Source organism: Trifolium pratense, linkage group LG5 (genome assembly GCF_020283565.1).
Source record: "Trifolium pratense cultivar HEN17-A07 linkage group LG5, ARS_RC_1.1, whole genome shotgun sequence".
Classification (NCBI taxonomy): Eukaryota; Viridiplantae; Streptophyta; class Magnoliopsida; order Fabales; family Fabaceae; genus Trifolium; species Trifolium pratense.
Window position 1 is genome coordinate 57,691,373 of NC_060063.1, and position 27,125 is coordinate 57,718,497.

The window sequence follows — 27,125 nt, forward strand, 5'->3', positions numbered from 1 at the left end:
ATATAGATTATTTTTGTTTACATGGTCAGTGTAATTTTTTTTGTTACCAAATTATAAGTATGAATTTTCCAGCACCATTTAACAGTGACTAATCTCTATAAAAAAAAATATATGAAATACACAAACTTAATTCTTCCCACTCAATCAAATTTCTTGATTTACAATATACTAATACTTGGCCACTACTTTGCCACCCCATATCCGTCCCTCTCCGTCCCTGCGGGTAGGTAGTGAGGTAGGTGTAATGTAATACATATACTGAGTTAGGTAATGTAATACTATATTTTTTTCGTGGGGTGTAGGTAGTGCCATCAGCACGTGGTATCTCCTTCAAAAAAAAAAAATCAGCACGTGGTATCTAAGGTTATAGTACAAAGTCACAACCACAAATTAAAACTAAGAGACTCCCTTCATATATATAAATTTTTTTTTATATACTTTTAAATTTATTCAATTACTAATATATCCAATCCATATTATAAATTAGATATATTAAAAATTGAATGAACAGAAAAAGTAAAAAATTTCTTAAATATAAAATTGGAGGAAATTAATCTGATGGAATACATTTGAGAGGAAATCAACAAACTAGAAACACTTGACATTTATCCAATAAATGGTCGTCCTCCTTTCTCCACCGATTTCATTTTCAAACGGTATTGCTTCTCATTGTACAAAATCTTAGCCAACCTTCATAAAATACAATTGTCACATAGTTAGCATGAAAAAATTTACATATTAATTAGGTTAATTTCCACAATATTAAAGCATTATGAAAAAGTTAAATATCATCATAATAATAAAAAAAAAAAAGGTTAAATATCATTAAGCTTGAATAACCAAGTTGATTGGGCTCAAGTGGCAAGGAGCTCCTTCCAAGGACGTACCCGGGGAATACCGGGTTCGATTCCCAGGGGGAACAACGCTTGGCCAGTGCGCATGCCTCTACGCACGAGCTGGATTAGTCGTCCACCTTTGGTGGGTTGGAACCAGTGCGAAAGCCAAAAAAAAAAAAAAAAAAAATGTTAAATTGCACAAACCTTTTAAGAGCTGCAGCATTTGTACCCTCACTTGGTTTTTCGTATGGGACAAAAGAAGTAACATTTTGTATCTTAACAGTTTGTTTCAACAAGTCTTCTCCTACCTTTACAAGTTTATCCATGTTTTCTTGGGTAGAATTAGCACGGAACAGGATTTCCTGCAGTAAACTTTTCACACAGTTTCACGCTGTGTTAAATAAGAACCGTCTGATCTAATCTGAATGGTTCAGATTGATTTGGACTGATTATATATAGATTCAATATGAACCGACCGATCTGAAATAGACGGATGAGATCTAAAACAGTGTGTAACTTTGTGATTTACAACTGCAGTAAATCTTGATCCCAAGAACCGCCTATGGTTGAATCCAAGTTATATTCCTGTGCATTATATTTAAAATATACCCAAATGTTATACTAGTAGACTTTATGAAATGAATCAAATGATAAAATAAAAAATTAATATTCCATACAGGCACTATATTTTCATTTAAATAAATCCACTTTTTAACCTTAAGATAAGAAGAAAAAAATTAATCCGCTAAAATACAATTCCAAAATGATCATTAATACTATTTAAAACGGGTAATGTTAATAATTTCGTCGACTTGGGGATTTGGAATGATGACCAGCTTAGGCGATTGTGGTTGCATGAACTCCATAGCTTCGTGGATGAAGAAATGAGTTAGGGTTTTGCGTTTTTCGAACGATGAACACTGATTTGCGTTTTTGGAGTTTGCGTGTACGTAAGCTTAAACGCTACTTGAAATAGCATCTGGAAAAAAACTATAAGCTAGTAAAAAAAGCTTGTTCCCAAACACCTCTAATTTTTTGATTAGTCAAGTCATGAAGGTGTTCTATTTTTTTTTTGGTAACACATAATGCAATTTTATTTTATTTTTGTAATAAAACAGAGTCTATTTTCACTGCCCTTTATGAAAAAACACTGCGACAGTGGCCTAAACCGTTGTAATGTCCAAACAGACACAATTGAAGTGTCACAAAGTGACAATTTTCTTGTAGTGAGACACTCCACATTAAATCGACACGTATCATAAATATTTTTTCAAAAAAAAAAAAAGACAAAAAATGTAGGACATGCAATGCATTCATTAATGTACCTCAACTCGAAGATAGTAATTGTGTGAAGATGGGAGGTCAGGGAACACTGATGCAAGGTGATATTCATTTATGTCTGCAGCAGCAGCAGCAAGATCTATCGCTAAAACTGGTACCCACTGATTAAATGACAAGAACCTTGCATCTCTAGCATCAAGCCTTAGAGCTGGCTCCCCTCTTCCACATCCTAATGACAACAACACCACTTTGATAGGTTTGTTTGGATTCACAGGAATGAAATGAGAAATCTTCTCATTCAATTCTTGTACCACTTCACTCACTGCAACCAATGACTGAATAATATATAATATAGATCAGATACATCACTTTTTCAATATATTAAAAAAAACAAATTTATTTATAATTAGCTTACCGGACTGCCCGCGGCTATACCACCATCAACTAAATGGAATTCATTATCACCATCCTTAAAGTAATAAGGTGGTAGTAGAGATGGTGCAGCTGAAGTTCCAATTGATATATCCGACAATTTTACATCTAGGCTAGGAACATCATCCAACTGCATGAACAAAAGTTTCACAAACAATGGTGAGTGAAGGGAAAGGGAATAATAAAGTTATTCATTTTATAGCAAACTAGGAATAAACCGTGCGTTGCACGGGTTCGATTAAAATATATAATTAAAATATTTTTATAAATAAAAAAATAATGATTGTGATAACTATAATCACATATAGTTAAATAATATATATTATTTTAAAATATGATTATGTTTAATATTAGTATATGAGTAAAAAAAGGTTGTTTAGAAATATTAGATTTTTTATTATATCGTAGTTTGTTTATATTTTAATGTAATAGATCTCTTATAATATTTCATAAGTTTGAAAGGATGTATCATTTTTTATATTATTAGTGTAATCATATAAGATTTTAGTTTTCTTTATATGAGTTGCAATTTTATAGTCAAATGTTAATTTGTTTTTTATTTTTGATGTATTCTTTATTTTATTATTTTCAATAAGAGTTGGAGGCATACCTAATTATACTTGTAGACAATATTGCTCATGAGAAATGTTAAAATAAGTTTTGATTATAGAATATGATTCATATATGGTGGCTTTGCCTATTTGTTCCGCGTGATCTCATTTTTTGAAAATTATGTATCAAATAGTGTATTTGCTTACTACGTTCTATGCAATTTAAGGTTCCAAATAGCTTATCTACTTACTCATCTCTCGTTCTCTTGGAGTTTATTCTCACTATTCACTTGGTGAAATTTTATTCCAACTTTATTAGTCCCAATTTTTTAGTCTATTGTTTGGTTCACATTTTTTTTTGCTTGGTCCTTTTGTTTTTGGTTTGTTTTTCTTTTTCTTGGCGAGGTTTGTGTCTCTTCAAAATTATTGTTAGTTTTTATCCCTCTTATTTAATATTTTCTTGAACATTTATTTTATTTTTCTTATTATATTATATAAACTCGAATATTTGTTGTTGTTAATATATAAGTTTGGACGAAAATTTTATATATTTGAATTTAGGTTTAATTATTTGGTTAAGGTAAAGAAAGTCTTATAGATGATATTAAGATTTAACATGTGTCATCTTCTTATTTGCTTAAAGAAATGTCATCTTATTCTTATAAATATTCCACTATTTTATTTTCAGCCGTAACGTAAACAATCTTTTAGAATATGTACTTAATTTATCCAAAAAATTATATTATTATGTAAATTAAATTAATAATTTTTGAATTATTGGTGAATTTTAGTTGTGTGTAAATATGTTTAAATATATGTGTGATTATATTTTCTAAATATATGTAAATATATTTTAACATCTACGGTTTTAATAATTTCTAAAATTTATTTTGACAAATGAGCATCAACAATTTTTATTTAATAATTTTTGTCTTTTTTTAATTTAATTTAGAAAGTTTTTAGTACAATTCTAAGTGGGAGGAAAAAGTATTTAGCACAATTCTTTTCATCGATTAATTTTATGGTTGTAAGAATAAGATGACATGCATAGATTAAAATAGGACCGTCTATTAAAATTCATATATATTCATATTGAACCATCCAGGATTAGGCAAATGTTATACGATAAATGCATGAAGATTATATATTTGGACAACCTCTAAGTCAAGTTGAATCAATATACTTCTTGCATGTATTACAATTATAAGAACCGCATGACTTGAGTGTCAACTACAAAAAAAAACTTATTTTAATTTCTACTTTGTTTTTGTTTCTATATTTCTCTTGATCGAGATCAAGTAGATCACCTACACATTGTAGACAATATAATATTTAAAAATGAGACACATATTTATATTTCTAAATTATTTGGATTGTCCTCTTTTAATTGAATGCCTCCAACATCAATATACCCTCGATCTATATAAATTTTAAGGCACTTCAAAATCAATAAATAGAAGTCTCTTTTATCCTCTTCAACTTATTCACATGAAAAAAAATAATTATATTCCTATTAATCAACAATTTTTTATACAAATCTTCTACCTTATATAAAATAATAAATGAAAAAGAAAATAAGAAACAAATAAGCTAAAACATTAGACTAATAAAATAATAAATGAAAAAGAAAAGTTGTCTAATTACAAACATTATATCAATAAAAAAAAATGATGGTTTACAAACTCCCATTAGAGTTAAATACACATCCTTACATGAGGTGTCATTTCATAGGCTTTATAAGGAGCAAGGATGCAACGTAAGCAAAAATAGAAGTATGTTTTATCCTGTTCTCCTCCTTCACATGAAAAAATAGTCATATTCATATTAATCGATTCAACTCATAGTTTAATTAATCATCGAACAAAACACCGGTTGATATTTAAAAAAATATCCAACCTAAAAAAGAAATATAAAAAATTATTAGAGATGTTCTAAACTCAGAGTAGTAGAAAAATTCTAATTTACAAACATATTAATAGGCAACTATCACATATATGTATATCAATTTCTTAATCAATCACATGTAGACATACCTGATATTCTAAGAGGTTAGACACCATCACCTACCAAGGACAAAAATCAATATACTTATGATGTAACTATATATATGCACACGATAGCTTTTAAATCAATTCAAGAGACTATAATGTGTCACTTTAACATATGGAAGGTGAAGATGCATAACTTTTTCTCATGGAGATGTCAGACAAAGAAACCATAGAGTTTTTGTCATGAGATAGATAAATTAAAATTTTGTTAAAACATAGAAGCTAGACTTCAATGTAAATTTACATATTCAATATGGTGGTGATAATTAGCTTTTGGGTTAACTTTATATAGAGCTTGTGTTTGATAATTAGCTAAATTTACATATTCAATATTAGTGTCTCCAAGAATTCTTTGTTTTCAATTGCATTAATAGGGAATTGTAACATACAATATATATTTTAATAATATATTGCAATGCAATTAATAAAACAATAACATGATGCATCGTACCACCTTTCATTGCTTGCAATTCATTTTTGTCTCAATTCAACAACAATAAATTGTGTTAGTTTTTTTTTTAATATATTATTATTGTTTATTATTTATTATTAGAGTAACTCTATTATATGAAATATGAAAAGGTTTTAATAGAGATTGTAAACTTTTTTTATAGAGTGCCACATCCAATTTCTTTTGAAAATCCATCCATTTTTTGATAATTCTAATGGATATGTATAAATCGATATCGATAGTTGGTCCCTTTTAATTAAATTTTTCATTTGTCATTTAGGGACCAATTAACTATGAAATGAAGAGAATTCCAATAGTCTTAGACACTTTTTTTTTTCTTTCTTAGTATTGAAAGAATATATTTTGTGGTTATATTGGTCCCTTTTAATTAAATTTTTCATTTAGGAACCAATTAACTATGCAATGAAGAGAGACACACGTTTTTTTTTATTAGTATTGAAAGAATTTCAATGGTCATGAATATTTTGTGGTTATATAAATCTTATATATTAGTTGGTCCCTTTTAATTTAATTTTTCATTTTAGTTAGTTGGTCCCTTGTGTAAGAAGTTATATAGTGATAATTTGATATATTGATAATTAAAATTAAAATGATTTAATTTAATTAAAAGAGATGATGAAAATATTTTTTAATAGAGATTGTAAACTTTTCTTATAGTATAAAGGTGATAAAAAAAATTTGGCGCCTAAATCCTTTACCAAAAAAATTATTTTTGGGGGTCTAAATCTAGGGCTTCAACACCCTCCACCTGTTCGAAAGTACAAAGATTAAGAAATACTATTCTTCTTTTTTTAGTTTGCATGATATTATAAGAATTTAACATTCAACATGTCATCTTATTCTTAAGACTATCTCACTATGTACTCACTCATAACTATAATATCTTACCTCCTAAATACTATTATGCTTAGAGAGTAATTTAAATAATAAAATAGATAAATATAATATAACATTTTATATTACTTATTAAGATTTTTTTGCCTTTTATTTGTCAGAATTATTTAGCTAGTGGTTTCGTTTATCATTTTCACCATATGCTTAATTCTTTTTCTTTTCTATTTTGGTTTAATTTTATTTTTCTTAGTGAGGTTTATGCCACTATCCTCTCTTTAATTTGTTTGCATCTTTAATTTTATGTGACTTTTTAAGCAATGGAATATCAAAATTAGTAGTTAAAATGTTGGTGTAATAAAAAAGTATAAATTGTAAAGTAGTGACTAAATTGCTACGCCACTTTTCCTTCATCAATCAAACAAAATATTTGTCTTAGAAACTAAATGGAATCTTATGATTTTTCTTAGTGACTTAAATGAGTTTATTCTAAAAGTAATAAAGAAATTAAAATACAACTTAGCTCAATTACAAACTTGAAAACCTTCGTACCAGCCCAATCCACTTATTTGAATCCTAACCAAGATGATTAAGCATATGAAAACACCTCTAACCAAGTAGAGATTAAATTCTTCCAAATTTGCTTCATACGACCAACTTGTATTACATTTCCAAATCTTCTCTATTAAAACCAAGTACCACTAAAAAAAAGTTAAGAAATTGCAGTTATATATATTTTTCATTGTCGCAATGTTATTCTTGAATATACATTTCATTGCTATATTTGAAAGAAAAAAAAGAACCTATCCCAAAAACAATGAGGAAAATACATTTGAAAATAGAATTACATTTTTCCTTGAAACAATAAGATAGTGTAGTTGATTTACTCAAGAGTAGACATGATGTGATGAAATTACTACAAAGAAGGTTAGAAAACACAAAAAAGAAAAAAAAATAAGATTACAAAATATGAGATCATGGGCAAGTAGTGATGTGTGAGTATCAATATTTATAAAGATCATTGTGGTAAAACATACAGTTTTTTTTTTATATATAATTATTGAAAGGAACTCCAACAATCATGAGGGTTAATTGTATAATATAATAATAATAATTTTGCAGTTATAGTTGCATCATATGAATACCTAAGGGTCAATCATAATTGTTTTTATCCCTTGTAATTAATCGTTTGATTTTTTTTTTTTTGATAAGCTAATCGTTTGATTGTTGATTTAACCTCTTGCAATGTGTAATAATATATTAATATGATTTATCTTGGTTTTTTTAGAAAATTAGATTATATATATTTAATAACAATACTAAAAATTATATATACATATAATTTATATGTACATATTTTAGTGACATATGGATATATTTTTTTGGTTTTTACGTATGAATGTTTTATTGATCCATATATACGAATTAAGTTTTTTATTTGGGCAAGTATATGGATATTTAGGTTACTCTTAATTATTTAGTCATTTACGTTTTCTATTAATCCATATTTATCATTTTATATATGCCAAAATATAGTCTTTTGGAATTATGGGGGTTTCTTTTTCTATTCATGTATTAATCATTAGACATGAAATTTAATTTGTGGAGGATAAATTTTATTTTAGATATTTTTAATAATAATTAAGAGAAGTTGGTAAATTTTCAATAAAAATATGGAGTTTTTTTAGAGATGCCACATCATCACAATGAAGGCCTATGGGCAATTCAACCTTCCTTTTACTAGTAAAAGATGTGGCCTTTTCTATGTCTAACCGTTGTATTTTTGAGTCAATTTCTTTTTGTAGTTATAAGATTTTGATTATGAAATAAATTAAAAAAAATGTTTCACAAACAATGGTAAAAATAAAAGTTAATTCAAATTTATTATACCGTGAGTGAGTCGGCGATTTTTCATACACTGAGTCATGATATCATTGATAATTTGATCAAGATAAATGATCCAAATACAAATTTTAATTTTTATAATTTAAAATACCAAATGTGAACAATAACTTTTTGATCTTGGTCAAATGACCAACAATCAATGTTCTGACTACATGAATGCGGAGAATCTCTAACTGAGACTCTCCCATCCATTAAGTATATGTTTATGCAAATGTGCTAACTTTAAAGCTTGGAAAAATAATTGGGTGGACTTTCTGGATATCAAAGGTTGAGATTACAAGATTGGTTAATGCATCACTCAATCGTGTTTCTCACAATATTTCACGTGCTTTAGCATGTAAGAACCTGCCATTAAACTGGGGACCCTAGGTAGTCTGATTCCAACCACTGCATTAGCAAGAAGAGAATACATTAAGATGGATATAAACAAGAAATGTAATCCTAAATACAAAAAGAGAACCAAACACGTTGAAAGTCTTCACTTATGGGGGAAAAATAGAAAGAGATTCTTCGCATAAATACAAAAAGAGAATCAAAGGGGAAAAATAAAATAAGAAAAACGTATAGTGTACGAGCAACTCATAGGACTGCAAAGATAAATCTCCTAATTAAAAAAAGGGTGATGCTAAACAGTGCTCCCGGGGCACTTGTTAAGCATACCAAAAAAGAAATAAAAAATAAAATTAATGTTAAAAATATAACTTTTGATACTTTTGAGGCATTTAATGCACGCATTTCGAGGTAGAATTTCTATTTTCAAATACTTAACCGGTGCCCCGGGGCACTGTTTAGTATTTTCCTTAAAATAAATACAAACATTGTTTCTTATGAAATACCTGGCTTCAGTTTGGTTGAATATGGAAGGACCAAAATCCAAATAGAATTGTAAGATTTGTTTAGCAGTTTGGTGCAGCAAGCATAGTAGCAATGAGTCCTCCAGTAGTCCCTGCTATCACGTCAAAATAAGAATCTCTTTCTTCTAAGGTACTGTACCTTCTAACTAATAGAGCAATCAATGTTATGTAATAAAATACAGGTAAAATCATAAGTCTTTTAAGTTTTATATAAGTTCCGTAAGTTTTTTAAGTTATAAATAGGCTATTTAAGTTTTACTAGAACTTTGACCCATGCGGTGCATGAGTCTAATTAGCTGTAATATATAACAATAAAAAATAAAATACAAAAATTTTAAGAGCATTTTTAATAAGAGTATTATCGCGAATTTCATGGACTAATTATTATATATTTGTTTATGTGCTTATTTTATATTTTATATATTTTTTAAATAATTTTGAAACCCCATCGTTTTGTTTACTTATTAAAAAATTTGCTGATAACTAAAGGTTTTTTTTATTTTATTTTTATAAGCGCTGATAACTAAAGGTTAAAAAATTTATGATAATTAAATGTTAAAAAAATTAAAGACACAATCATGAACATAAACTTAAGTAGACATCCATAAATAAATAAAAAATGTGATTAATTTAGCCGTTTAAATTTATTGAAAATAGGGTTAACATATTAGGATTCCTAAATTCTTTCATAATTGAAGCACATGTTTTAGCGGTTGAAATGTTTTATTGTAAGTAAGGGATGCAAGTTTGATTCCTATCATAAAAAAATCTGTATTTTTTGAATATAAAGCTGCAATAAAAAGAAAGAGAAAATGAGAGGGGAAAAAATTTGGTTTAGGGTTAACTTATATTAGCAAGCTTATAATATAAGAGATAAAAGATTATCGGTTTTTAATTGTTTAAATTGTGCAATGGAAATTGATGGTGCTTAATTGTCGTATGAAATCTTTCCTATGAAAGTTGATGGAGCTTAACACTTTGTGGACATAATTTAAACACAATTGGTCTGCTAGTGCATATTGTATAAATTGATCATCGGTTAATATTAAATCTGCAATATTAAAATCAAAATAATGAATGTGATTAGTGACATCACCATGGTTGTGTTTGGTCGTATTGCAAAAAAATTTGATTTAGCAGAATTGAGTTTGATAATAACTTTTCAAATCTCACATGATAATTATTCTCTAAATTTATGATCCGGTAGAAAAAAATCATTCATCAGGAAAGACATAAAAATATTTCGTGATGAATACTATAGTCAAGAATAATTTTGATATGATATACGTTTAAAATTGACTGTGCTTATCAATTATTACACATAATTTTAATCATAATTGGTATACTTGCCATAGTGGTTGGAAATATTGCCTTGTATTGAAGGGTTGCAGGTTCGAATCCTAGTCAAGACAAAATTGTATTATTTTTTAATAAAAATTGCAAGATAAAATGGAGGGAAAACAGAGAAAACAAATTAGGGTTTAGAATTTGTTTGTGTATACAAGCTTATAATATAAAAGATGTTTGTACATTCAAAAAAAAAAGTTTTACGTTTTTAATGTAAAACCTTGCATATATAAACAAGTGTCGGGATTAGTGCGCGCACGAACCAAATATACGCAATTAATTAACGCAATGTTATATATAAGAAAAAATAGATTATTTTTTATATGAATAGGGCATTGACCTTAAGAGCCTTTTCCAAGTGCCCAAGAACAACACTAGGAACGGGATTGATTATTATACATAAGCTATCCTTATGCACCATGCATAAGTTACTTAGTGCACCCCCCAAATTACTTGTGCACCCCCCAAATTACTAGCACACCCCAAATTTCTCATGCACCCCCCAAATTACTTGTGCACCCCCAAATTTCTCATGCACCCCCAAATTTCTCGCACACCCCCAATATGACTTTTGCCCCCCAATTTTATTTTTTTGGTCCCCTCCACATTTCTAGCCTAAACCATTTTGTTGTGGGAATGGTTTCAGAGATATGCACTCCAAAACCATTAAGTGTATAAGATGGTTTTAGAGTACAACCCTATAATTAGAATACAAACAATAATTGTGATTTGAAACCATTTAACCAACATAATGGTTTCCAGAATTTTTAAAACCATATAAACACACATAAAACCATTTTACAATACAAATGGTTTCAGTGTATAACTATCTGAAACCATTTAACCAACATAATGGTTTCCAGAATTTTTAAAACCATAAAAACACACATAAAACCATTTTACAATACAAATGGTTTCAGTGTATAACTATCTGAAACCATTTAACCAACATAATGGTTTCCAGAATTTTTGAAACCATAAAAACACACATAAAACCATTTTACAATACAATGGTTTTAGTGTATAACTATCTGAAACCATTTAACTGGTTTTAAATAATGATTATAATTGTACAAAAAAAAAACAATTATGATTCTAATTATAGGTTGTACTTCAAAACCATCTTATGCACTTAATGGTTTTGGAGTGTATATTTTTGAAACCATTCTCACAACAAAATGGTTTAGGCTTGAAATATGGGGGGTTAAAAAAAAATTGGGCGCACAAGTTATCTGGGGGGTGCGTGAAAAATTTTGGGGGGTGCGCTAGAAATTTGGGGGTGCGCGAGAAATTGGGGGTGCATGAGAAATTTGGGGGGTGCACGAGAAATTTGGGGGTGCGCGAGTAATTTGGGGGGTACGTGAGAAATTTGGGGGGTGTGAGATTAGGTGTGAGTGTGTGAGTTGAGATTGACTAGGATTATTACATGTGGATGCTCAATCTAATGGATATTATTGACTTATGTACCATGCATAAGGATTACACTTATGTATAACTAGCGGGCCAGGCAGGCGCGTTCCGCGCCTGCCTGTGTCTAACTTATGTACCCAAAAAAAAGATACGCCTTATGTTATGGTGAGTTTGTTAATAAAAGATTTTTGTTGCTACTAAAAAAAAGCACGGGTAATGTTGGTATTATGAAAATTCTACCCCAAAACTCATGTATTCTTTTTATATATTATAGTATAGAATAGATATAGATGAAAAAACCATAAAAAAAAAGAGAGGAAGTTAAGGGCAATTATGGAATAATTAAAAAACCATAAAGGAAGTTAAGGGCAAAATGGACCCAAAAAAATCCAGCCCAAACTCCCTTATCCCCTTTATATATTGTTATAGAAGTATAGAATAGATATAGATGAAAAAACCATAAAAAAAAAGAGAGGAAGTTAAGGGCAATTATGGAATAATTAAAAAACCATAAAGGAAGTTAAGGGCAAAATGGACCCAAAAAAATCCAGCCCAAACTCCCTTATCCCCTTTATATATTGTTATAGATATAGTATAGAATAGATATAGATGAAAAAACCATAAAAAAAAGAGAGGAAGTTAAGGGCAATTATGGAATAATTAAAAAACCATAAAGGAAGTTAAGGGCAAAATGGACCCAAAAAAATCCAGCCCAAACTCCCTTATCCCCTTTATATATTGTTATATATTATAGTATAGAATAGATATAGATGAAAAAACCATAAAAAAAAAGAGAGGAAGTTAAGGGCAATTATGGAATAATTAAAAAACCATAAAGGAAGTTAAGGGCAAAATGGACCCAAAAAAATCCAGCCCAAACTCCCTTATCCCCTTTATATATTGTTATAGAAGTATAGAATAGATATAGATGAAAAAACCATAAAAAAAAAGAGAGGAAGTTAAGGGCAATTATGGAATAATTAAAAAACCATAAAGGAAGTTAAGGGCAAAATGGACCCAAAAAAATCCAGCCCAAACTCCCTTATCCCCTTTATATATTGTTATAGATAACTTCTCCCGTTTTTAAGCAAAGATTTAATAGAATTTTAAAAAAAATAAAAATTTAACTTCATTTAATTTTGTTTTGAAGTCCATAAGTTACGTTGGATTTGGTTTGGAATCTGTATGATTTATTACTCTCTTTTTTATTTTCAATTTTCACACCTCTCTCGTCGTTAACCCGGCCGGCATTCGTCTCAAACCCTAAAAAGCTCAAAGGGACGCGACGCCACGCCACGCCACACCGTTCTTCTCTCCTTCAACCTCCGGCGGCTTTTCGCCGCAAACCCCATCAAGTTTGGCCCAAAAAACCTCGTTTTTTCATCTCCTCTACCATCTCTATCTTTTTATCCCAACAAAAGCACTTAAGGAGAGTAGATCGAAAAATGGGCACTCCCATTTAACGAAGTTTTCCCAGCAGCATCATCATTGTTCTATCAAACGACCGTTATATACTTGATACTTTCCCTCTCCTCTGAAAAATACATGTAAGGATCAAACCTTTTTTCCCTTTTCATTCCGTCGAATGTTTTTCATGTCTTTTTTGTGTTGTTTTTTATTGCTTCAGCCCTTAGATCTTTCACTTAATGATTTTATTTCATCTAATTAGGCTGTTTATTCTTTATTTTTGGGTGAAATCATTTCTGATTTGAAAGGAAGAATTGTTTTCGTTAGGGTTGATCCTTTGTATGATAACTTGAACATCAAACTGATGATACCAGAATCTGTTCTGTTGTTCCTACCTACTATCAAGTATTTGACTGGTTATGGTGCAAAAGTCATCCTTTCAAGCCATTTGGTATAGAATCTATCTCTATGTATCGATTTCATGTGTTTTTAGTTTCTGGATGTGTCTTATTTTAATCTTTGGATTATGTTCTTGGCATTTGTGGCTTTGATTTGGAGAGGTATATTTTTGTTCTTGTTTCTTATTTTTCAATTGTTTTAGAAAAAGGGAATTTATTAGTGTTGGCACAATGAGTTTTGTTTTAATCATGTCGATCCTGCAAACCCGTGCATATACTTGAGTTATTTTCATTTTTTTGTTGTCCATATACTGAAATCATTCTTATTTCCTACCAAATACTTTTTAAAACTTTTGGTGTCTTTCTCTTCTTAATGTGTCTAATTGTCTAGGCTTTTTTTTTTTTTTTTTGGTTTTTTTAATTTTACAACTCACTATTCTTCTTCAGTTAATATATTGTTATGTATTCCCTGTCCAAACCTGAATATATGATTTGTGCATGTCTTCTTGATCTTTTTAAGGATTGAATATTCAACAAAATTAATTATAGTAGTAACAGTGAAATCGGTGTCTATGTATTTTTTATTGCTGTCAAGTGTCTGGTTTTGATAGGTTGTGGCGAAAAGTCTTTTTTGGGTTTAATTTGCTGTGATTTAATTCTGTATTTAGATGACTTACTACAACTAAACTCCACATGATACGAGCTCATGACAAATTGTAAACTTACTTTTATATTCTTCTGGCTCTGTTTAGACTTTTTAAGATGATATAATTTTCTTCTGTGTCATGCTTCAATTTAAACAAATTGTCATGTTAAGCTTTCCACTTAAGAAACTAACTTGTTACTAAATACCCAATAATGTTATAAAACAAATAGTGAAAAAAAATCGCCCACAATTACATCTTGAATAAAACAATAAGTAAAGTGTATCTCCCAATCTCCAATGGCCAATCATAATCCTAGGTGTTCTTCTCTTAATTGTCTCTCGCGTTGCAATGCTTGTTCTCATTATACTCCTTGTTTGTTTGTTTGTTTTTTTTTTTTTTTGTTTATATGGTCAGTCATAATCCTAGGTGTTCTTCTCCAAATCTCCAATGGCCAGTCATAATCCTAGGTGGTAGACATGATTGTTCCAGTTTAATGACTGTTTTTGAGTAAAGAGCCTTTGCTTTTAAAAAAATGAATTTAATCCTAAAAAATCCAGAAAAATCATCCAAACGATATTCTAAAGCTCTATCACATGTCTTTGATTTAAGCAAGTGACATGTTAATTTAGAATGTGTGGCTTAACTTGAGTGCCTTGTAGGTTGATGGGAGATTCAGGAGGAGGGATGAATGAGTTGAAGTAGTTGAATGACTTATAAATATAGGGAATGTAGTTCAAGAAGAAAGAAAAACTATCTCATTGAAAATTTTCATATTTTTCTCCTCAAAGGTATCTGTAAAATTAGTTTCAAATCATAAAATATTTATTAAAGAATTTTTTCAATAAGACATAAATTTGAAAGAGATAATTTATCTCTTAATTTTTTCATTTGAGTTACATTAACAAATGATTCAAATTGATCAAAATTATCTGTCTATAATAGTTCTTCCTTAACATATTAATTTATATGGAAGTTGATCAAAATTAAGTGTGAAATTCTAAAGTTTCTAGGTTTATGTCTTTTGAGTTACCGGAGGGAAGTGTATAGTCCTTAAGAATTCTATTTCATACAAATTCATATGTATCTATTTCATATGTATATATTCCCTTTACCAATTTTAAATTATTTTTTTTCAAGAATAAAAAACTTTTTTTTAAAAAAAAGATTTAATAAAAAGAAACATTTTTTTGTCAAGATTACTCCCTCACCTCCCTTCATCTACCTTGAATCAAACAGGCCATGTTATATGTTTTTTTAAAAACTGAATTTTATTACGGTAAATAAAATGCATAATAAATTATTCTTTTCTATAATATAACAAAATCAATCTCTTTATTATTGAATGTCAATATTTTTTTTAATCTAACAAAAATTTCCTTTAATAATTGTATATGAGTTTTTAATCTAACAAGACCGGCCTCGTTTTCTTGATCTCCTCTACCATAGCTATCTTTCTATCCCAACCAAATCACGTAAGGAGTAGATCGAAACATGGACACTTCCATTTAACGGAGTTTTCCTGGCAGCATCGTCATTGTTTCATCAAAGGACCGCTATATATTTCATACTTTATTTCTCCTCTGAAAATACATGTAAGGATCTCCTTTTTTTCCGTTTTCTTTATGTCGAATGTTTTGCATGTCTTTTTTGTATTGTTTTATTGTTTCAACTCTTAGATCATTCCCTTAATTGATTTTATTCCATCTAATTAGGCTGCTTATTCTTTATTTTTGGGTGAAATCATTTCTGATTTGAAGGGAAAAAGGTTTTTTCGTTAGGGTTGATCTAAACGTTCCTTTGGATGATAACTTGTACATCACTGATGATACCAGAATCCGTGTTGCTGTTCCTATTATCAAGTAGTTGACTGGTTATCCTGTAAAAGTCATCCTTTCAAGCATCTGGTATAACATCTATCTCTATGTATCAGTTTCATGTAATCTGTTTGTGTCTTATTTTGATCTTTGAATTAATGAATTATTAGAGTATATTTTTTTATTAGTTTGATTATTATGGTTTTTAGTTTCTGCTTGTGTCTTATTTTTAATCTTTGAATCAATGATTATTATGGTAACCCCACTCCTCATTACTTGTGTTATTTATGTTTGTTTTTCTTGGAGATAGAGAAGCAGCATTGGTTTTGGATTTTAGCACAATTTAGATTAAGTCATAGAGTTTCTTAATAAAGTTAAGTTTGTGGTTACAATATTTTTATAAGCTTAAAGATGTTGGTGGCGAATTTAAATACTCAAAATGATCAAATTATGGATAGAAATTGTGTTTAAAAGCAGATTTCAAGTTATGCAGCTCTTGAGTTTCTTAAGAAATTTATTCTACTGATCTTAAAGCAGTGTCTGCATGTGTGATTCGTGCTTGTCATTAAATATATACCAAACCAGCAAATCCTTTAAGGGTGCAATAGCTTATTAGAATTGAAAATATGCATGACATTATGCTAGGACAATTGAAAATGCATGTTTGTGAGAGGGCATCATGATTCCTGAGAGGTGATCTGATGTTATTTTTTTCTCATTTCTGCAACATTAACTGTTTTAACATAAGTACTAATTAAATTTGACCGAATCTAGATTCGTTTGATAAGAATATACTACTACTATCAATAGATTCGATATTGATCAACATAATCCATTGGTAAGTGGGGTCAACTATTATTGTTTGTATTCTATTGGACTGATTTGATGGTGTTTTCTTATAGTTTATTTTGGCAATAGTTGTCCAAAAAGAATAATAGTATGTGTTTTTGGTTTCAGGTTTTTGAATGTGTTGTAATGTGTTTTTAGTATAGTAGTTATTGTTATTGAACTTGTTTTTGTTGGATTTGCAATTTGGTATTGTAAGTGTATCAATACAAACATTCCACATTCTAGTGAATAACCTGAGTCGTATAATTTCTTAAACTGCAATGAAACATGCAGCCCTCTGTACTGCTATATCTGGTAACATTATTATCAATAAAAATACACTTTCTTAGTTTATCAGAATTAGTCAATACAAAACAAATCACACTTGGATGACATGTTAATCTGTTAACATTATTATCTATATTGAATCAAATCCAATACTTGAATAGCATCTTTTCTTAGAAAAAAAACCAAAGTATATATATTATATTACCTCCTTATTTGCTTATTTTGTGGTTCATTTCATTGTCTCCAAAACTAAATATACAAACTCTTTAAATTGTTTCTCTTGTGTCTTTCGCTTTCACTGTTTGAATCTGAAAATCAACCTGTAGCGTAAATTGAAAATTTTAGTATTATTGTTATCTTTTGTTTAAACTCATGTTCTATCTTCTATTAGGATGTCAAGTGAGTGAGGGGTAAAGAGTTTAATTTTTGTGCGAATATATATTTGCTCAATAAACTCACTTTCCTTTATTGGTGGTGTAGGCTCCATTGGTAGTGAATGCTCTTCTTAAATTCTATTGCTCCTTCCTTCCTTTGCAGGTAAACATTTGTTACTCCAATCCTGAAAAAAAAAATTGGCACACATTTGAATTCTTTTTTTAGTCAAGGTCATAAATTTCAAAAATAAACTATAAATTTACTTACCTATTGGAGAATATCAGGGACTTATGAATATAGAAGCAAATACTTGTTTATTTGGATAAAAATTTGTCTACCCTGTACTTTTAGTAATATGGTTTTGCTAATAAAAATGAATTTTTTTATTTAATTTAAAATGTATAGTAATTAATCTCAAGCCTCGACCTCCACTAAATTTATAGTTTTTAATGCAAAGATAACATAACATTTAAAGTCAAGTTTATTGAAATTGGTTTTTTGTATTAAGAGATTTCAATATTCATAAAAAAGGGAGGGGGAGAGATTTGAATGAAGAGAGAGAGATATTTCGGATCTTCTTTATGTAGCTGATAATTTGGCGACTGCCTACAGTCTTGTTGATGTAATGTATGTATCTTCTTTTTTGTCTTCATTTTTCTGTGAATATATTATTGTTATGTGAACATGTTATTTTGAAATGAAATTCATCCTTCTATATCCATGTTAGGACTTGGTTTTTGTCTTGCTTTTATTTTTACAAATTGAACTTGAGAAATCCAACAAAAATATAGGAAGAGTAATCCAAATGCAAGAACTTCCTAGAAATCCATGTTAGGAAATAATAAGGTAGATAAGGCGGCTTCTATTGTTAACAAGTGCAATAAGTCTTGCACCGTACACAAGTACTTTTTACCTTTAAATTAACATTTCCACCACATCTAACAATATACCTTCCATACCAAATTTTTATAATCTTCTTCCAAACCAATGTTGTCCACCACCAGCTACCTTCAACCACCGTGCACAGTAAATCAACTCCTATTATCAATCCATCCAAACAAATGCAAAAAAAGTTCTTAACCAAAAAACTGATCCAAATTTTTTTTCCCAATTTCACAAAAATAAATTAAATCAATAAACCATAAATGGGGGTTGTCGGTAATTGATTGTTTCCTGCAACAATGAGATCCACTCCCAACCATCACCGGTGACTGAATCCTTTGCGTCTTGGGCGTTTGGCCACGAAATCATCAACAATTAAGTCCTATTTTCCTTTTTAATTTTATTTTAGTGTGAGATTGTGATTTTAGCATGAGATTGTAAGTGTGAGTTTTGTTGATTTTAGTGTGAGACTGTGAGTTTTTGTGTTTACTGATTTTTTTGTTGATTTTAGTGAGTGTGAGAGTTGAGACTATGAGTTTAGTGCTTGTTCTTAGTGTGAGTTTTGTGCTTCTTGTTGGTTGCTTGTATTCATTGTTTTTTTCGTTGATTTAGGTGAGTTAGTTATGTATCAAATTCAAATCTTAGTGTTTTTGTTTTGTATTGGGTCAGTAAGGGCTTGTGTGTTTCCGACGTGTACGTTTTGAGTTTGTGGGGATAGTTGTAGCTCTTGGTTTCCTTTGGCTGCTATATGCCTCTGTTATGTCTATTGTATTTTGTGACCAACAAAGGCAGTGGCGATTCCAGTAATATTAGAGAGCCTAGGCAAAATTTTGGAGGGAATTTTATCAACCAAATTTCTGGATACAATAATATTTAAACCAGCAAAATATGAGTCAAATAAGGGGATGAAATATAACATATCAATAGTGTACTACATAAAACTAGGAGGCAAATTCCCTTTCCGAGACTTCTTTGCGGTGAAGGCAAAATATTTTCACTAACTGAATACAAAAAGACAATTCTCACTATTTAGGTTAGTAAATTTAGAACAAAAATACTTGATATTACCAAGGTGAATTTAGAACTTGGTGATAGACACTATTGCAGAACAAACACTATTGCATAACAAGATGAATTGATGAATTTAGAACTCTATTGCAGAACAAACACTATTGCAGAACAAGATGAATTGCAGAACAAGATGAATTGCAGAACTCTATTGCAGAACAAACACTATGAATTTAGAACAAAAACACTATTGCAGAACCAACCAAAACTACTTATTTATATAACCAAAACAGCTTATTTATATAATCACTTAACAATCAAAACAGCTTAATAAATTTAAAATTCAAAACAACACCAAATCATCAAACAAAGATTCTAGATTGAGAAGGTTAGGTTGTTAAAAATTAATTGCAGTATGTTAGTTTGCTTACCTCAAACGAGACGAAGAGAAAGAGTGAGTGCGGTGCGGCGCGGTGAGCTGAGCAGTGGTGCGGCTGCGGCGGAAGATTGAACGGCGTTACGGCGTTACGGCGAGGTGAGGGAGAGAGATTGAGAGCAGTGAGAGAGGGATTGAGAGCGGCGGCCGGCGCGTGAGAGAGGAACTGAGGCAGCGATTTTGAGAGAGAGAGGAATCGAGAAAGAGAAAGCAAACTACTCTTCCTTTTTCTGTTTTTGTTTTCATTTAAAATAAAAAATAAAAAAAATAAAAATAAAAAGGGGCAGCCCAGGCAGGTGCCAGGCATGCCCGGCGGTGTAGTCGCCACTGAACAAAGGCATTGTTTCTACTTTGTGTTGTGTTGTTGATATATATTTTTGTTGTTAAAAAGAAAAAAGATGTGAGTTTTGTTGATTTCAGGTGCGTTTTGTGCCTGTTCTTATTCATTGTCATTGTTTTTGTTTCTTGCTGAATATGGATTTGGTTGATTGATTGTCAATTTGTCGTTGATTGATTGTTCTTAATTTTGCGGCCCAGCTGAGTTTTTTTTTTTTTCTTTCCTGATTCATAACATGCTTAATATGCTTTTAACATGATGTATGCTTTTAACATGCTTAATATGTTTTTTTTTTGTTTTTGTTCATAACATGCTTAATATGCTTTTAACATGATGTATGAACGAATTTAATGGTTAAAAACAAAGTTTATGAATGATTAAACTCAAGAACTTTGTGTTCTTGAGAGTTTTGAGTAAAAGTGTTAAATCTCTACTTTTTCGTAGTAAAAATGGTAGATCGGTGAAATGAACCATCCTTTTGTGTTTAGATATGTTTGTTGCACTTGAATACAAACTCATTTGAGGTTTATAACATGAAAAATGGGATTTTTGGGTGAATTTGGGTGGAAATCGCATGTTTTGAGCATTTCTGGGAGGAGCTGTTCGCTACGGCTCGCTACAGCTCGCCACGAGCATGAGTTCCACTGGTGTGACATTTTCGTCTGTCAGATAGACTCATTTAATATTTACTTTATGCGCGTCCACATCATTAAATCAATTTGTGTGGCATTTTAAGTCTGTCCAGCCAACCAAAATTTCACGATAAGCACTAATATTGGAAACAACAAAAATGTGAGAATTAAAAATATAATAAAAATATATATAGACTATTTTTAGAAGTGGACCAAAATGTAGGATTAAAATCATATTTAACTTTAAATTTTTTTTTTTTTATAGTGTGAAACTACTATTGAACCCATAGCAAATATTTAAAATTACAAGAAAACCTCTCCAGTTTCCCTTCCATAGCACAGCACGCGTATACTACTCCTCCTTCACACTCAGCAAACGCGAGCGAGAACGGCAAGTTCAATCGCAACCACACCGCACCACCTTTCACCGTCGACCGTCGCAACCCACCGCCACCGTCTGTACTCTATTCTCAGGTATAAATCGAAAAACCCTTTTCTTCTCTCAGAATTTTTGTTAAATTGTTATTGTTGAATGTTGAATCTTGTTGTTGTTGTTGTTGTTGTTGTTGTTGTTGTTCGACTATTTGTTGTTAAATTGTTAGAGAGCTTGTTGTTTGTTGTTAAATTCCAGATTTATGTTGCTCTTTCTTCCTTATTCTGTTACTGCAATGCTGTTTCTATTGTTTGTTGTTAGGTTTCAGATTTGTGTTCACCTAATAGAAGCAGTAGAAGCATAAAGAATGGTGAGGTTTTTGAGTTAGTGAAAAGCATATAGGATTTTATAACAACTCTAATTTTTAATAAATCAATTAACACTTCACTGATATATGTGCAAAACTTATGAAGCACACACACTCCCCGAATTATGCATGTCCTGGTGTCGGACACGTGTTGGAGCATGTCCAACACCGACACAAAACCAATTTCTTATATTCTGATTTGGGGTTTCCTTCACATAGCTTCTCTATTCCTTTGCTCCCTGTCCTTGATTGAAATGTGATTTCCCATATTCCCAATCTATGATATGTTTTGTTAGCAGTGTTGTATTGGTTGCTGGCAGATTTGCTTCTATGATATGGTTTTGTTAGTAGATAATAAAGAACACTGAACTCAACTGTCCACTTTGGAATTGCGTCGCAGTGCATATACACCCCACACCGCCACAGAAGTGATTAAGGCCGACGGAGGAGACGTAACCAGTGGTGGAAGCAACAGCGTAGACAGAAAGATGGAGATAACTATTACTCAACCTGATGATTTTCATCTTCATCTTCGTGATGGTGCACTTCTTGAAGCTGTAACCCCTCACAGTGCAAAGCATTTTCAAAGAGCTATAATTATGCCCAATTTGAAACCACCTATCACTACCACATCTTCTGCTATTTCTTATCGTGAATCCATTTTGAAAGCAGTACCCAAAACTTCCAATTTCACTCCTCTCATGACACTTTACCTCACTGATGTTACAACCCCACATGAGATTCAACTTGCAAGTGAGTTTATAATCACACAAATTTAAATTATTTTTATATAGTATTTTTTTGTGTATAATGTTTTTTTATCAGATATATGCAAATGTGCTTTATAATCAGTAGTCAATTATCTTATGATTAGATTATACTTTTTATTACAATAAATTACTACACTGTTTGATGTTGCTGTTATTTGCATTGACAGAAAAAAGTGGAGTTGTTTATGGTGTGAAGTTATATCCTGCTGGTGCTACAACAAATTCTCAAGATGGTGTTACAGATCTTTTTGGAAATTGTTATTCTGTTCTTGAGGAAATGGTTGAGCAAGGTTTACCATTATTGGTAATTTGTTTACTTTTATTTTTGGCTCTGTTATGTTTCTTTATTATGTTTAATGTCCCTTCCACAATTTTTTTTTTGTGGGGTAAAGAAACTATATTTTATGTTTTTATAATGTGTTTCATGTTTTATTCTGCCATGCCTTTTCTGATTGAAGATTCTTGATTGTAATTTCTAAATCAGTTATCATATTCATAAGTTAAGCATGTGTTTGGTTGTGCATCCGCAACCCCGAAAGATGCAGCAGAAAACCACTTTGTTGGGGAAGCTACACTTTGTAGCTTGCGGAAATCACGGTGAAAAGGCATATCACTGTCCGGTGGTGGAGAGGAAACACTCACCCAAACATACGCTAAATTGCTCATGCAGTAATTATTACTCCTTTGTGCTAGAATGTATGTTTTTGGGAACCAATTTCAGAGTTTGTTTACAATGAAATTATCCACAAACATTTCAATACTTGATAATGAGCCGAGGGGTTCCTATTGCAAGCCAAGTGTTGTCTTGATAAGAATGGGCCTGTTAGTAAGGAAGAAAGGAAATGTTGGGCCCAAGGTGTGGCGTGTGTATGAGAGAAAGATTAAGAAAGGGGTTTCAAGATGTGGAAATTCTGTTAGGATATTTCCAATTCCCTTAATAAGAGCATAGTGGGAATTAGTTATGATCATAGTTGTTATTTTCCATTTCACCTTAATGGTTAGGAAATGAGAAGCTTGTTTCTCTACTGTGGAGCTTTGCTCAGGATTGGTTTACGTTTTCTTTTATTCACACATCAAATAAATCCTTTTCCGTCTATTTCTTGATCAATGCTCTATCAGGCTCATTGACATGCTCTTTTCTTTATATGCATGTCTTTATGACTATAAAATGACTATAAAAAGTAGCCAAAAAGTTTTCATTATACTTTCTTATCTGTGAATCAGTATATACATGACAGGTTCATGGAGAGGTTACAAATCAAGAAGTTGATATTTTTGACCGGGAAAAGGTCTTCATTGAAACAGTTTTAGAGCCTTTAATTCAAAAGCTTCCACAGTTGAAGGTTGTGATGGAGCATATTACTACCATGGATGCTGTTAAGTTTGTAGAGTCTTGCAAAGAAGGTATTGTAGTAAATTATTTGGGAGTGCTTGTGTCATTTTATTGTACTGTATAGTTTAGTTGAAAAATCCTTCTTAATAATTTGCTGTTTTTTTTAAAGGTTATGTAGCAGCAACTGTTACACCTCAGCATATTCTTCTCAATCGTAATGCTTTGTTCCAAGGTGGCTTGCAGCCTCACAATTACTGTCTACCCGTGCTTAAAAGAGAGATTCACAGTATGTTACCTTGTTTCTCTTCCCGTACTGTCCAGAGAGTTTCAATATCTTTCAGGTGTTTATCAAAGTTTTTTATTTAGATTTTGAAATTTTAAAAGAATGAAAGAATTGAAGTAATGATTTGTAAGGTACAGATTTTATAATATTCTTGTGGTTTGACATTGTCTTCAGTAAATTTATCAGATTCCTGATTGATCTGATTTGCATGGTAAAAGGAATATGTTTTCAGTGCATTTATTGCCTTCGAAGTTTGAACATCATTATACATTATAAATTTTAATATTGCTGAAGAGAGTACACATTCTTATTGATGAGTTTCGGACTTTATAGACTGCTAATTTAAGTTTGGTTAGGAAAATGTTATCAGGGAACGATGATATTCTTGTAGACAAATTTGTTACAAAACTGTACCTCTTGGTTATGTAACTGTTAGCTAATTCTTCGTCTCTTATTTAGGACAAGCTATTGTTTCAGCCATCACTAGTGGAAATAAACGATTTTTCCTTGGAACTGATAGTGCTCCACATGATAGGCGTAAAAAGGAATGTGCTTGTGGGTGTGCTGGCATATACAACTCCCCGGTCGCTCTATCACTATATGCAAAGGTTTTTGAAGAGGTAACACTTTTATTATAATTTTTTATTAAATTAAATGTCAATGTTAACTTAACATAAGTCAATGTTTGTATTTGCATATTCATTTTGCAAATGTGAACATGGGTAGATTTCAGAAGGGTAGATTTTTTAGTTTAATTGCAATATGTTTGAGTTTCTGAGATTAATTTGAATTATTCTTTTGTGATAGTAATTCAAATATTATTTTCAAAAGGTATACGCAAGTATCTTGTTTTAAATGTGGCGGTGATGTCAAATAGTAATAATAGTGTTTTGGTAATTATTCATACGCATCTCATGGGTGTTTTAAGATATGATAAACTTCTTATCTGAGTATGGACTGTATGTTCTTTGATGGAATATCTCGTATTTTGCACTGAAGTTGTGGAGTTTAATCTTAATGTTATGTGAAATTGTTGCTTGTTTTAGGCTGGTGCACTTGACAAGCTGGAGGCCTTTACAAGCTTTAATGGACCTGACTTCTATGGTATCCCCAGAAACAAGTCAAAGATTAAACTGAGGAAATCTCCGTGGAGAGTACCTGAGTGTCTATCATTTCCATTCGGAGATATTATTCCCATGTTTGCCGGTGAAACACTTGAATGGGAGGCATTGCTTATTTAACCAATCGACACATGCAGGCGGACCTAGGTATGTTATACTAGTTAGTTGGAGTTGGTTGCCTTGATAAATGAACCTGATAGCTTGTACCAACTGGTCACACTCATAAATAATTGCATCCGGGCCTAGCAGAAATGTGGGCAGAAATAATGATTAAACTTTCTCCTATTTCTTTGAAAGTTTGGTATCTTTCAGCTTAAATAGCTGGTTGTTGAGATAAGAATTTATTTGTGCATTAAGAAATATGATCAGGCAATTGTTTTTGTTCTAATTTTTTTTTTATCAGTTTGTAAGTTTTACTTATTGTCCTCATTTCTATTTCACAAATCATTGATGTGACTTAACTCATTGCATTCTGAGCTAAATGAAATAGTATAAATATAAATAACACAAGTCCATGGACTATTCATTTAGATTTTGGATACTGAAAGATCTGAATAAATTTCACCTACAACAGAGCCCTGAAAGTGGGATTTTTCTATTTTAATAGTCGTGTTATTCTTCGATGTCACTTCAGCACAACTATGAGTTGAATCTTATAGCATTATGAATGTTATATAGGGATAAAAAGTTGTGTTATTTGTAGCCAACAAGGACCATTATGTATCCCATCCATACTCTTGATGATGGCCATCTAGTGCTGCTCATCACACGTGGTCTGACAGTATATTTTGACAAACTGAAAGTAAAACAATTTAGAGATGACCTAAGCACTCTGGCATTGTGATAAAGACGGTGGGGAGAAATGGGGAATTGATAGAAAGAATGGAAAAAATAACTTCACTGATATATGAATGAAACACCGATACAAAGTTCAGTTTATATGCATGATTTATTAGTTGACTAAGCACTCCTGTCTACTGCTATGTAATGGTCCATATTGCATTTAGCATTGTCAATTGTTCTCACAAATGAATGAATCTTTTCATCTTGTCCTTACATGCTTTCTGAAGGAAAAAAAATCCAGAAGATTTACCCATGCCAAGTGCTCTATTAGACACAATACGTTCTTAGGGGAATTTGTTTCATACAACTTCGAAATTATATGCTCACATTTGAATTTTAACTATTTGTTTTGTAATGTTTTGATGTGCAACTAATGTAAGATCCTACTACAGTCTCTTGCATTATCTATAATCTATGCATCTATTGTAAACTAAGACTATAAAATGCAGAAGATACAATCCGGCGTAACATGGTAATGCTTTAATATTAGAAGTCATTTTGATCAATATTCTTTCATTTTTGTTCTTTTGAAAGCAGATTCTGGAAAGTAATAGATAATTGGTATGGAAAATAAGAGAAAAAATAAAATAATTCTTCCTTGCTCTGTCAAATAAGATGAATATCTAGCTGGAGTACTCTGAGTTTGTTGCTTGCATACTATATAAATTTGATATAAATGAATATCGTTTTATATTTGTCAAAAATAAGACCAAAAAAAAGAAAAACTGGAGTCCACAAACATGCAGAAAGTTGCAGCCGTTTTTGTATTTAAGGGGCAATTTAGTTCTATTCCATTGATAGCTAACTTTTAAGTTACGTTGCATTTACTTTTTTATAAATAGGGTCCGTTTGGATTGGTTTATTTTTGACCTTATTTAAACAGCTTATGCAATATAAATTAGGTTTTATGTTATTTTATAAGTTCACACTAGTGAAAATTATATTTTTCTAAACTATTTTATCATAAATTAATTTGACAAATTTATAATAATACATAAAAATTACATAAGCTAGAG

The 27,125-nt window shown here is 30.7% G+C and overlaps 2 protein-coding genes and 1 long non-coding RNA gene across 6 annotated transcripts; 1 reads left to right on the forward strand and 2 right to left on the reverse strand.

The window, feature by feature from the left end:
* Positions 1-301: 301 nt before the first annotated feature.
* On the reverse strand, positions 302-9,304 carry LOC123883439 (patatin-like protein 2). Of its 3 annotated transcripts, XR_006800197.1 has the most exons (6): positions 9,193-9,304; positions 8,702-8,743; positions 2,533-2,679; positions 2,162-2,452; positions 1,041-1,421; positions 302-690 (listed from the first exon to the last, which is right to left on the reverse strand). XR_006800197.1 is itself a non-coding variant. In XM_045932244.1 (4 exons), the coding sequence occupies exons 1-3, from the start codon at positions 2,683-2,685 to the stop codon at positions 1,179-1,181; spliced, it is 474 nt and encodes a 157-aa protein (XP_045788200.1). In that variant the 5' UTR covers positions 2,686-2,692; the 3' UTR covers positions 302-690; positions 1,041-1,178. The 3 variants fall into 3 exon arrangements, 2 of the variants coding, with proteins under 2 accessions (XP_045788200.1, XP_045788199.1); XM_045932244.1 differs by lacking the exons at positions 8,702-8,743; positions 9,193-9,304 and having other exon boundaries at positions 1,041-1,208; positions 2,533-2,692; XM_045932243.1 differs by lacking the exons at positions 8,702-8,743; positions 9,193-9,304 and having other exon boundaries at positions 2,533-2,692.
* A 6,893-nt stretch (positions 9,305-16,197) lies between these two features.
* LOC123883436 (dihydroorotase, mitochondrial-like) lies at positions 16,198-25,654 on the forward strand. Of its 2 annotated transcripts, XM_045932239.1 has the most exons (9): positions 16,198-16,323; positions 17,830-17,886; positions 21,285-21,493; positions 22,160-22,512; positions 22,697-22,833; positions 23,768-23,933; positions 24,032-24,148; positions 24,605-24,765; positions 25,192-25,654. In XM_045932239.1, the coding sequence occupies exons 4-9, from the start codon at positions 22,248-22,250 to the stop codon at positions 25,384-25,386; spliced, it is 1,041 nt and encodes a 346-aa protein (XP_045788195.1). In that variant the 5' UTR covers positions 16,198-16,323; positions 17,830-17,886; positions 21,285-21,493; positions 22,160-22,247; the 3' UTR covers positions 25,387-25,654. The 2 variants fall into 2 exon arrangements, with proteins under 2 accessions (XP_045788195.1, XP_045788196.1); XM_045932240.1 differs by lacking the exons at positions 16,198-16,323; positions 17,830-17,886; positions 21,285-21,493 and having other exon boundaries at positions 22,136-22,512.
* Positions 16,322-20,465, reverse strand: LOC123883440. Its single transcript, XR_006800198.1, has 3 exons — positions 20,046-20,465; positions 17,809-17,908; positions 16,322-17,669 (listed from the first exon to the last, which is right to left on the reverse strand). It is a non-coding gene; the product is annotated as an uncharacterized LOC123883440 (long non-coding RNA).
* Positions 25,655-27,125: the final 1,471 nt, after the last annotated feature.

Bases quoted from the DNA above. Each gene is read 5' to 3' on its own strand.
- LOC123883439 (XM_045932243.1), bottom strand. From the start codon at position 2,685: ATGCAGTTGGATGATGTTCCTAGCCTAGATGTAAAATTGTCGGATATA. The intron at 2,453-2,532 runs GTAAGCTAATTA...TATATTATTCAG, and splicing joins GTATAGCCGCGGGCAGTCCG to TCATTGGTTGCAGTGAGTGA. The intron at 1,422-2,161 runs GTACATTAATGA...TATAATGCACAG, and splicing joins ATTACTATCTTCGAGTTGAG to GAATATAACTTGGATTCAAC.
- LOC123883436 (XM_045932239.1), top strand. From the start codon at position 22,248: ATGGAGATAACTATTACTCAACCTGATGATTTTCATCTTCATCTTCGT. The intron at 22,513-22,696 runs GTGAGTTTATAA...TTGCATTGACAG, and splicing joins ACATGAGATTCAACTTGCAA to AAAAAAGTGGAGTTGTTTAT. The intron at 22,834-23,767 runs GTAATTTGTTTA...TATACATGACAG, and splicing joins AGCAAGGTTTACCATTATTG to GTTCATGGAGAGGTTACAAA.